Genomic DNA, 13165 nt, shown 5'->3' on the forward strand with positions numbered 1-13165 from the left:
AACGGTGTAATATAAAATACTTAAGTTGTTGTTTCTCAGTTATTGTAGAAGACGTTAATTTTGTCAACTTAAAATTCTGTTACATCATTTTGTTTAACATAAAATTTCAAAAACTTTATAGTAAATTTAATATTACTGTTAACGTCGTTATAATCTTAAAATAACGAAAGTTTGGCATAATATTGTATAAACAGAGAGAAATTATAAAAATTTTAAAATTTTAAAATAATACATAGGTACTTAAATATTAATTTTAAATGATAAATCATATTTTGTTCTTATTATAATAAGAAAAAAAAATATCGTAGAAAGAAAAAAATTGCTGAAAATTACAGATTATAAATATCAATGTAAATTTAATAATAATTTTAATATACTTATAGTATTTTAGTAGCATATTATTACATATTTTACACAAAATTACAACAAACCAATAATAATTATAATCATAATAAGGATAATACAATTAAATAATAATTAGATATCAATATTTTTTTTTTATTATTATTAATGGATTATATTTAAATTAAATATAAATTAAATTATATTTACTACAATATATGATGGATACGTATTTTATTAATAATATATAATAATATGTCATCTGAACCATTTTCTCAGAACTATCGTTTAATTGCTTACGTTATATTATATCTCTACTATATATTAACATTATAACAATTTAAGTTTAAAGTCAGCCGCTATATTTAATAAAGTGTAGCTCCGACATAAAAAAATGTATTTTTTTTAAGAATGAATTAAAATGATAATATTTTACTCAAACCTACATCGTTTAAATTAATTTTTGTTCTTGTTAGTTTTAGGTATTATGTATTTAATATTTATGTATTATATTATAATAATTTTTCTTTAGTTATTAAAAAAAAAAAAAAAAACAAGATTAAAAATGTTTGTTTACGTTAGGCTGTACAGTACAATATAAGTAGATGTGTTTTTATGGAATGATAATACAGATCATGATATTCGGGAGTAGATTTTAAAGTTGAACAAATATTCATAATTATAATATTGAAGTTAATGAATAAAATTATTACCAATTTCGCAGTATTTTAATCGTAATATACATTTAAAACATTTGAAAGAAATATTCAAAATAATATCATGTATACAATATATTCAATTTTGAACCTATATTCCTTACACAGAACTTAGTTTTAATTATATAGACCAAAATAATATACTGTGTTGTATTTTAATTTCAGCCACGTTTTAAAACATTAATGGTTAATTAAATTTAAATATTAAAAATGTCGATGCGCCTTTAATAGTTAATACTAATTTGAATGTGAATATAAAATGCAGCGCACTAACGAATCTTATAGTAATAAAATATATATTTATCCGATTTATAAATATAATAAAATCTGATCCAATTTTATGTATAAATATTTGATTAGTATAAAATATGGTAATTAATAAATATTTTAGTTGATAGCGTTATGAATGTACATAATAATAATATGTGGTATTATGCCCGTGGTAACATGTTTTGCCCTGGCATACTTCCGATTCATAAGAGATCAAAGGCTAGTGGGCCATCGGTGTTTTGATAAACTATAATAGTTCCATGGGCATACATTCGAAGTATGATATCGTAATCGCGGAAACAATATGAAAGTATGTGCTGAACATAATATACAAGCAATCAGAAATAAAAACAGTTTTGACAATACTGCATCCTGTTGTGCACGGATATTACAATCGATAGGTATTATTATGAAGTTGGCAAAAAAAAAAAGAAGTCAACAAAATATTCTTTAATACTTAAGAGAAACTGATTGTACAAAAGGACTAAAATTATTACATTTTAATGTCCTAATCGTCACCATTCTTCGTATAGATGTTAAGGAACATTGCATCCGCAAAAATATGATATTCATATTATATATCTTTAAATAGATTATTTGTATTCAAGTAATGTCTTCGAAAAAACTTCAATTTTTTTGCTGGTTCAGAATTTCAGAATATATATTAAAATTTTGATTATTTAAGACTTATTTTAATAGTAATAATACATTTCTAATTTTATTTATGCATCCTTAAAATTGGGTACCTACTCGGACATTTTTATTTTTACTTTTTTATTTATTTACAGGTGTTTAAAATATTTATGTATAAATATTATCTATAATAATAATATCTATATACATTATTATTATTTCGTTAAAAATTGTAAATTAATTAACAATTTTAGATCTGCATTAGAATTTTTAAGTGTATTTTATAATAACATACTTACCAAATTAAAACTAAAATCATAGAGATTTTTATCATTTATGTATAATGAATAATAATTCATCGTAATGGTATATTAAATCTGTTTTATATAAAGGTGTACCTATCACCTTTTAAAATAGGTTTCAATTTTGCAATCGTATTGAATATTTTAATTTTTAACCAAAAAATAATAATAATATTCATCATACTAATGAATCTTATGCAAAGAAAATCGTGATAAATAAATTTAAACGTAATTGCATTCAAACGAATCGTTTTTGTATATATTTTTTTTTTTATTTTGGAATAAAGTCAAGCATTAAAATTATGAAAATCATATTTTAAAATGTATTTTTAGTGTTTTAAATAAAGGATTTTATTTTAATACAATCATAAAAGACATTCTTAGAAAACTGTTAAAATGACTTGTTCATTGTGTCCTATTTTTGTAATCTGTTAAATATTAAACGCTGTTTAAGTGATGCGTGGCGCATAACGAATACATTTATGAAAATATAGTTATTCATCATTCAATTTTTGATTTATTATATTTTATGTTACAAAATGAACTCCAAAACTTGACGTTAAAATTTGTTGTCCAAGAATTAAAAAAAAATGTCACATATAATATAGAATCTGAAATCTGAATTCGAAATCGTTAATATTATTTTTAGAACATAAAAATTCAAAATATACGTATAATATTTTACTTGAACGTCAATAATTTTACGATAAACATAAAATCAATGTAGGTGTTATTATGTGTTCTGAAAACTTTATACCTATTGAAAAGTTTCTGTTTACAAAATATGTATGGTTTTATCAACACTGCGGACTGCGATAGGGTTTATCAAAACAACATAATATGAACATATAGGTAAACATAATATTATATGGCTGGAAGTTTTTTTGACTACTTCATACTTAATAGTAGTTATTAGTTTGTGTAATCAGCAAAAAATAACTGTAAGATTTTTTTTTTTTAAGAGGTGTATAATTTTTCGAATTCTCACAAATTATTCCAAAGGAATATCGTATTGTTTTATTACCAAATTGAATAATATGCATGTTGTCGTTAATGCTTAATTTAAAATTGTATTGGCTTTGACATGTTTACTGGTATAATACAAATGATGGGTCTTTAACTGTAAGGTTAATTAAATTTAATCAATAATATTTACCTTCATTCAATTGATGCTCAAATAATCAATTATAAGTGTTATTCACGAGTGTAACGCAAGATTTTGTGTTCATTTTAAACTTTACGATAATATTATTTATTTATTCTATGGTAGGTAATAATATAATTTAAAGAATGAATGTATTAGATTCAGTTAAATCAGCATGCCAGAATTGTTGATACATAATATTAAGAAGAAAAAGAGATTAAACATTAAATTATAATAAAGATTACTGTGGTTTTATGTAACGAATAACGATTAACTTTTTCAAATTAATTTAAGCAAAATTAACATTTAGATTACACAATTTGTAATAGTTTTTTTAAATAGTTTATTATTCGATTAATTATATATTAATATTTGTAATTATTTTCTACTTTCTCACCGTTATATTAAAAGTTTTGTTTGTGTTCTTCTCTTAAATTACTTGAGTGTAACGATATTTATTAGCAAAATTTTATAAAAATACATATAATATAATATTATTATTATATATTTGTACGCAGAACTAACTATTTTAATGTGATTCACACAGTATCACATTAATTTATTATCTACAGTTTTTACTTTTATTGTTTTGCCAAGCAACGAACCCAAGATACATATTTGTATTTAAATTAAAATGTATTATAAAGTATTATTATTATGCTATTCTCATCTTCTTATCATTAGTATTATGAAGTATAATTTTAAACGCATATGTGCAGACAATTTTGAATGCACCCAATTTGGGTGCATGTCTATAGAGAAAGACATCAAATTGGAACTTCGAGTGAATAGATATTTTAATAAACTAGTCTCTTCAATAATTTTTATTTTACTCGTGTTTTAATTTATATCATTTAATGTCCTATTAAAATATTTTTACATACCAATATACTTATGGACTATAGTTTTTGCATTTATTAAAAATAATATATATAATACCTACATAATATCAATGATTATATTATATATTATAAAGGTTGATTTACTATAAGCATGTTCATCCACATTTTTTTTCTTTAAATATACATTTATTTAAATTATGATTTTGGGAATTTTTAATTAATCTAATATTATTATAGTAGTATATTTATAAATTCCATAATAAAGTGTGAATATAGTATAAATATTATACATTTTTAAATCCTTAAATTATTAATTATGAGTTATGACATTGAGATAATACAAACTTGTTTTTAAATGTTAACTACCTTAATATAATAGGTATTACCATGCATTTTCTTGTTTGTATAAATATAAGTATTTAAAACATGTACTTGAAAATATAATTTTTGTAGTAAATATACTTAACAATTTAAAGAAATCAGAATTTGAATAAATGTATTATTAAAGGATAAAATAATATTGTGGCTAATGTTGCAATGGTCATGCTTGGTGAATTTCTATGTGGTACGTACATATCTTACATCTGAATATTGTATATCATTAAAATCAATGATAATATTATGTTTGTATTAATTCCAAATTCATCAATTTTCTATGGTCATTGCGTCGTCTGCTAGTAAAATATACATATTGTAAATTATAATACTTATGTGAATTATGTCATCTGTAGTATATTTTTCAGATTTATTAGCCATTACTCCGAATTCGAATTAATGATTAATGATATATATCCTCTGCGAACTGTATAAGAACTTATTTCGTCAGTATAATTTGTAATATTATTTGTATTTCTCAATTTGCCGGAAGTTGTTGAGAATACGGGATTTACGTAGCTTAAACCCAGTAAAGCGTGTATACTTGTGATGATGTTGCGGGGGACAAAAAAGAAACGCGCCATATAGTTGCCTTTCCGCGCGTCGTATCCTGCAGGTATACCTACATATTATACGACCTATACTATAGCAGTACTAATTATTAATTACTATTTATTAAAGTTAGTCTGCTACTGCTGCTTTAATTATTAAATTTTAATGTTTTTATCATTATTAATATTAGGTACTCAAGCCCTGCGCACGTGCGACGAGACATGTCAGACGGTTCACGGTGGAGGCTGAGGTGACGTGTTGTACTATAAATATAATATATTTTTCGTATGTATACATATTATTGTATGTATGAGAGTATACAGGGTGATTTTTTTAAACGCTCGACACCGATAACTATATTGCTGTTAATTCAAAATAATAATGAATTCGCAATAGTTAAATCGTATAAGTATTAGTACAATAATAATTTTTGTTTTTTTTTTTCAAATGATTTCCCATATTTATATATTATATATTTATTGCATAATTTATAGTCTATCGTGTAACTTTGGTGCATACGTTTAAACTACTGCATATAATGCATGATGGAATTGGAAATTAAAAGTGTTTTTTTTTTTTGTTATTTACAGGTATTTCCTGGAATCCGACCTAAAGGCGTTTCGTCGGTACTCCGATTGTCTGTAAACGCTATACACGTCGTATTATCACATTATTTATTCGATGTACCGTATTGCGCGCAATAACTACAGTATAATATTGCGAAACGTAAAGATTTAACCGCGGGCATCGACGACGATAAAAAAATATAATAACATCGTGTAGTTTTACCGCCAGTCAATAGTTTCGTCAATGGCATCGTCTCGCGGCTTGCAACGTTTTATTATAATAATATGTATGTATATAGTGCGGTGTTGCTGTATAGTTATATCGGGAAATAGATAAAACCGATTATTCGTGGCGTCGGGTCGCGACATCGCCCTGTATATACACGGCAACACCACATCGCAGGACCGCGTGCGCGTATATAGAACGCGCGGCGTTATAACCGGTGGTGGTCGCGTTTCCCGCACACGATCGTACCGGGTGGGATATAAACGTGTTGGTATGGGTGTGTGTTGACGTGTGCGTGTGTGTCGACGTGTGCGTGTGGCGTATCGCATAGACGTGTCGGCCCGCCGTGTATCAATGCAGCCATATCAGTGTCGGGCAGCGCGCACGCTGCAGCACCATACCGATCTGCAGCCGAGTTCAGTCGGTTCGATTGTAACGCGCGCGCGATTCGTGCGGATCGATCAAAACGCTGTTTTATAGCTATTGCTCTCGTTCGTCGCGGTTTTTTTTTTTTTCTGTGTGTGTGTGTGTGTCTGTCGTACGTCCCGGCGGAGGAGAGATCGTCGAAAACCGTTTCGATCGGTGCCGATCGATCGATATAATATTATATTCCTTTAAGCCCTCCGTCGCCCGCGGTAAATATTTTATACTTTAAACGGCGGTTTATTGCCCGCAAACGCGTCACGATAATAATAATTTAGTCCCGCGCGTGTTCAGGGCCGGCGACGACCGCGAGACCCGTTGCAGAACGCGGCAAATAGGTATAATATTATTGTCGTCCGTCGCCGTTTTCGAATACGACGCGCTGTGCGGAAACCAAACTCGACACGCAAAACCGAAGACGATAATATTATGAGAACTCAGCTGACGGGCGGCCGTCGGGTCCGTCGTTGATCGTGTCGCCACGTGACTGCGTATATAGATATATAATAACCGAAATAACATTATACGGCGTGCTCGGCTATAAAAACACAATATTGTCGATAACGATTTCGACGTCACATTCGCGACATCATTTTTTTTTTTAAATAATATTCAGCGGCGACGGGTCTGTGTGTGTTTGCTGCAGACCAGTGCACAGCTCGGGAGCGAACCGTATCCGCGCGCCGCCGACCGGACCCGCAAGAGCCGCGTCGGAATGACTGCGCGCACCGCGATCGCCCGACTCGTGGCGGGCGCGTGCTGCGTACTGGCCGTGGCTGCGTTCGCGGCCGCACAACCACCGGCCATCAACAGCGCCGACCCCGGAACCGATTCAGCTCGACAGACTCCGGTCGGAGGGTAAGTATATTTTCCTCTTGTTTTTCACGACTTCCGACCTTTCAAAGGTCGCCGCCCTTACCCGCGGTGTCCCGCGTCTTTTGTGCGCGTCTTTATACGCTTTTACCGGCGGGCGTACTCTTTTGTTCGATGCCACCGCGAGTATGGTAGGTACTGCACGCACTATATATACTATATAATAATATCATATGATATAATAACATAATACACCCGAGACGCGTATAATAATATTGTATACAATTTTTAGCGAGTATGAGAGCAGCAATTTTGTCTTTTCAACATTTTTTTTTTGCACCAATTCCGCGGGTAAAAAATAGAGTACACACGATAACAACGGTCTCGCGTACTCGATATATATAATATATAAGCTCACTGTGTAGAAAACGTAGGTAATAATTTGATTAAAGTCCACCCCACACTATAAATGAAAGGGTCGACTCGAATATTGTATATATATGTATATAACGGAGAGCGAGGGAGTTAGTGATCTGCCGTCGAATTTCGGTATTATGGGATCCACCAAATTACTGATTCTAAGCCTTTTCATTATAGCACGAGTATTACGTGCTTTTTCTTTTAAGGCAATATAGCCCTGTTTACTTTTATTTTTACCTAAAGCGAGTTTAAGAGAAGTTCATTTTTTCCATCAAACAAAATATTATGCTATAAAGGTGAAATACATACACCTACTATGATAGCGTATACATTTTTCTTTTTAAAAAAAACAACAATATATTTTAGTTACCTACTGATAATTTACAACTTTTTTAATTTTAAATAATTGTTTTAGTGAAATAAAACAAAAATATATGCGTATAAATTATTATAACGCAATATTACGGTCGACCGTAGTTTGTATACCATAGTTAGTAAAGTAACTGCAAAATAATGCGTTTAAAAACATACAAACATACTTTGAACTTTTGAAGGGCTGATGATGTCATAATTTGTAATTTTTGAGTTTTTGAGTCAAATTTAATAATTTTTATTGCACATATAAATGCAAAAATAGTTTTAATGTATGCATTAATTTTTTTTTCCTAGTAATGACCTAAATGAGTATATTATATAATTTTATTTATTTTAAAATATGTAATATTATTTATTTTATATAGTATATTATATTGTGAATATAGTTTTCTTGTTAAAAAAATTGAATAAAAATATATTTTTATGTAAAATACCTACCCAATGTAATAAATAATAAAAACATAATAAGCATTTATCGTAAAAAAATTTTAATTATTATGTTTATTAACATACTTATAAAATATTATGAAATATTCATACTAAACATTATTTACCTCATTACAATATTGAATTCGTATAACTATAGATCAGCAGTTCCCAATCCATGGGTAGAGGCCACAAGTGGGCCGTGGACCATATAATATTAATATTAATAACGTATTTATTTAAAATAATATTATATATATATATTATGTATACACGTATATAGGTATGCTATTAATCATTAGTGGGCCTCTGAGATTTTTTTACAAGACCATAGTGGTCCTCACAACTAAAAAGGTTGGGAGCCGCTGCTATAGCCCATAATAATATACATAAGTATATATTATCATTATGTAAAAGTTATTTTTTATGGGAAATTATTTATTTAAATGTATAATAATATACCATTAGTAAAATCTATTAAATATTGTTTGTAATTGTAAACATTTTTGTTGGTATTTTCATCGGATGATAAATACTGTGCGATTTTTAAATTGTTTAGTTCTCCGCGTACTCGGTGCATCAATAATTGTAAGCTACATTTGTTGACACGCCTTGACGCCTTGTGTAATTAAGTTTTTTTCCAGAAGATTTCAAAAGTGTTTTTAGATGGACGCCATCATGGATTATTTAATTAATAATTCATTTCACGTACTGTATCATTATTTGTATTGCCATGGGATTAGGCGAACATATTTTTTTCAATTTGTAAAGAACTATTGTAATTTTTACTCGTAAGTTTTGAGATGTCCATGTGCATTTTCACAATAGTTACACAACATATTGTATAATATACTCAAATATTATTAAAAGTATTGAGTTTCGCTTTTGTACATAAATTATGACAATTTATTTTGACACATTCTACTATTCGTATTTTGGTCGGCATAAGTTTAATGTTGTGTCGCGTCTTTATAACAAGTATTTGTCGGCAACAAAAGTCAAAGAGAAAATATATAACTACATTACAATAATACAATGTAAACCTATTACGAAATCATATTAAATGATAATTTTTTTTGATATTCTTAACGATTTTGAATTGTTCGATCGTTTTTACAATAATAATTTTTTTTTTCTTAATAATTTACGTTTGATTAAAAGATTAAATCGCTTACAACGCTACTGTGGAATTATATAACATTATTATTATACGCGTATTTTAATCATATAACATCTTTACGATTCTAATAATAATTAAACAGTATACGATATATCATATACTAAATTGTTATTTTAATATCTGAACACAGCGTTAATGACTGAACATGACGCATGGCAATAACGAAGTGGGAATGAGTGCGAAATGCGAAAATTTAAGTGATACGGCAGACGGGAAAAGTATCATACAATTATTTCTGTAAATTGTGGTGTCAGGGATCAAACAATAAGTGTCGAGTATTTGTCTGGTTAATAAAATGAAAAATATTTCTCATCCGAGTTAGTAGTGTAGTTGTGTCTGATTATTTGAGAACTTTTGAAAGAAATCGATTTAATGCTGACACTGCGGTGAGCGTCTTGTTCGTACATCCGCACGCGATAGTTTGTAATAGACCGCCTAAACAGACTAAAAATATTTAGTTTTCTCCGAAGCCAAATATGTCGTATCTAGATAATATATAATAATATTTGCTTTCTACAGTTGTTTTCCTGATACGGCAATGTATATATTATTAACGATTCAACGGGCTACAGATAATTAATATAGGCTGTGCACCACCGGCTTTACATTTAATACGCTTATATTTTTTACCGGTATAGAAATAAATAGGTGTAATGCGTATATAACCGCAACGTTTATCAACTAGTCCAAAAATCAATCGTGTGTATAATATATATTTTCTAACGCGCGCTGAAAACATTAGTCCTGCGTTCCTGCCTCCGCCGTATAAATATAATACGTACACGCACACACACACACATATATATATAAGCTCGGGAGTGTTCAAAAGCAGTTTCCTTACATGTGTCATACAATATAATAACAAATATTATAAACTTACCATGAAATCCACTTGAACTCATTTCATATAAATCATCCGAAATATTCCGGTTCACTTAACAAGCGCGTAAAGCTTTATGACGTTTAATAGCTATATATGTATCAACCGTCACCCCCCCGAGGGGTCCACGTTCAGCCGGAGAGGAGAAAATAAGGCGTTTATAAATACAATTACTATTATATTATATTCCACGTATGTATATAGTACACGTGCGTTTATGTCATTATTCTCGTTACGGGTCGATATAAAACTGTGTTTTTATTTTTTAATCACTCCTCGTGTCTGTCGGGTGAAATTATTTATTTATATTTGTATAGTTCACGCCAATATAAACAACATATTAATATACCTACACTGTTATTAAAACGGACGCAGATCGAACAATCGTATTTTTATGTATCAATATGTACATTTTATAATAAAAATTCCAAACGGTTTTTTTTATTGCCACGTGCAGCTTTAATGTTACAATATACTCTTATTAAAAGGCGTTATAGGTGAGTACGGCGTACGGAATTATGCTATTATATATATGTGAGAATACATAGTATACCTACAAATTATAAATCGTATAACTATCGTTATTTTTTTTTACACAATTTTCAATTCATTGATTTATTAATAGGTTAGGTTAGAAATTAGTTGGAATTTAAATAAATTACTAAATTTAATTATAAAATATTCAAAACGTTTTAGGTTTTGAATTTGTTGTATTGACATATTATAATATTTAAATACAAATTAAAATATATTATAATATGTACTTATGATGATTTTTATATTGTCTTGATTTATTAAAAATAACCATTTTATTTAAGTGTGTTTTAATAGCTATACGACTATATTATGTATAAGTGTATAATTCTATAAAATGTGTGGGTGTTTATATTTCTTTAGTGTGGTTTAAACTTATGTAAATGAATTGTTAATGCGCACCATACAATTTTATAATAGTCAAAGCGGTCGATAAAAATGTCGTTATTTTTCAAACAAAAACTTAATTTATAGATTTAATTTCCCATCTTCCGTTTACGATGTTTATAATGATGTATACACACGCGAAGTTACAAATATTATATGTTGCACTTATTATCCTATAAATTATTATATAATATTATGTTCGGTGTACTCGAGTTCAGAAATAAAAAGAGCAATCGGACGGTTAATTGTTTAAGACACTGCACGAGAAACGCGATACACCCTATTATCCGATGCGTATCAGTCGCTGTAATATACGTATATTATAATAATATAAACGCACAAAATATTATAAACTCTATGCAAACGATCTATACCTATATAGCGCCCCAAAGTATACCTCGAGGCGCGGGGGCGTTAGATTTGTGTTGTACATAATACATGGATAATTAATTTTCCATTATGATCTCCGATGAATTCGTAGGGTTCGTCCGTATTACTTTCACACGGGCAAATCACGATCGCGTGTGTCCTACGCGCACTTATAAAACTGCAATAATAATAATATGTATAATATTATACGAATATTACGACGAATATTATTTTCCGCAATAGACAAACGCGCTTTTCCGCGTGTCTCCGGTCGACCCAAACACTTTTTAACATTTTATTCGGGGGTATTATAATAATGAATTACAATAAACGATTGTATATTATAATATTATATATAATATGGTGCGAGTGCAATGTGCAGTGTTACCTCCGCATAAAGCGCGCCGTCACGAACATCGTCGTCGCACCTATTAGGTATAGGTACTATATAATATTATACTATTGACGAGTTCATTATAACAAACATTATGATCGCAATGTATTTTATTTTACCCGCAGGCCACCTGTGTATAATATATCATACGTACTTAGGTGCTCATCGTATAAGCGGATCGGCGGTCGTCCGAACGGAATATACTGCATGCAGTGACGTTAAAAATAAAAAAATTACAAATTCGTAATACATAATATTATATATTTTAATGACACTTAAAAGAAGCCACTTAACGAAATCCGACGCACAAATTTTAACACACATGTCCGTATCCCAATAATCTTCGTCGCGTCCCACGTGCCCGTTTCACGTAATATTATTGTAATATTATCATCGCGGTCCGGCGGAACATGTGTGTTTTACGATAATAGATTTTTCGAAAAAAAAGTCATAATAATATCATACTAAAGCAGCGTTATTTATTTTTTATTATTATTATTATTATTTTTTTTTGTACACGTCCGTTTAAACCTAATCACACACGGTGCGATGCTGCGAACGCGTTACCAATAACGTTTCATAGATACGACTTAAAAATGCGTGTACGGCGTATATTATACAGCACGACGAATATAACGATGTTTGGTATCGTCGATATTATTTTTTTGAGCGCGGTTTCAGGAAAAGCTATTTACACTGCTATTTATTGCGCCGTCATTATATAGATTCACATTTTTTCGCGGTTAATGCCTATAAACTCGAAACGAAATAGTTCAAAACGTTGGTTTTTGCGATTCTCGTTGCAAGAAGTTTTTGATTCGTATTGATTTGTTGTATATGTACCTATCCGTTTTTGTTACTACTTATCGCATTACTATCCAAACAGTCGTGTATAAGTTTTTTATGAGATAATATGTGTATAAATATCAATCCGGTGTGTGGAAGGACGATACAAAAAAAACTGTACAATTTATTACTATATTTATGATAAAAATA

At 29.4% G+C, this 13165-nt stretch overlaps 1 protein-coding gene across 2 annotated transcripts in view; it reads left to right on the plus strand.

Annotated features, from left to right (window-relative positions):
* The first annotated feature begins 6109 nt into the window (after positions 1-6109).
* Positions 6110-13165, plus strand: part of LOC132919571 (fibrillin-1-like) — a 43195-nt gene continuing 36139 nt past the window's right edge. Inside the window, exon 1 of one of the 2 annotated variants that reach the window (XM_060981276.1) lies at positions 6110-7249. In XM_060981276.1, the coding sequence (XP_060837259.1) occupies positions 7107-7249 (143 nt within the window). In that variant the 5' untranslated portion in view covers positions 6110-7106. The remainder of the gene's footprint in view (positions 7250-13165) is intronic. The other variant, XM_060981275.1, reaches the window with a different exon arrangement.

This window comes from Rhopalosiphum padi, chromosome 2 (assembly GCF_020882245.1).
Source record: "Rhopalosiphum padi isolate XX-2018 chromosome 2, ASM2088224v1, whole genome shotgun sequence".
Taxonomy (NCBI): domain Eukaryota; kingdom Metazoa; phylum Arthropoda; class Insecta; order Hemiptera; family Aphididae; genus Rhopalosiphum; species Rhopalosiphum padi.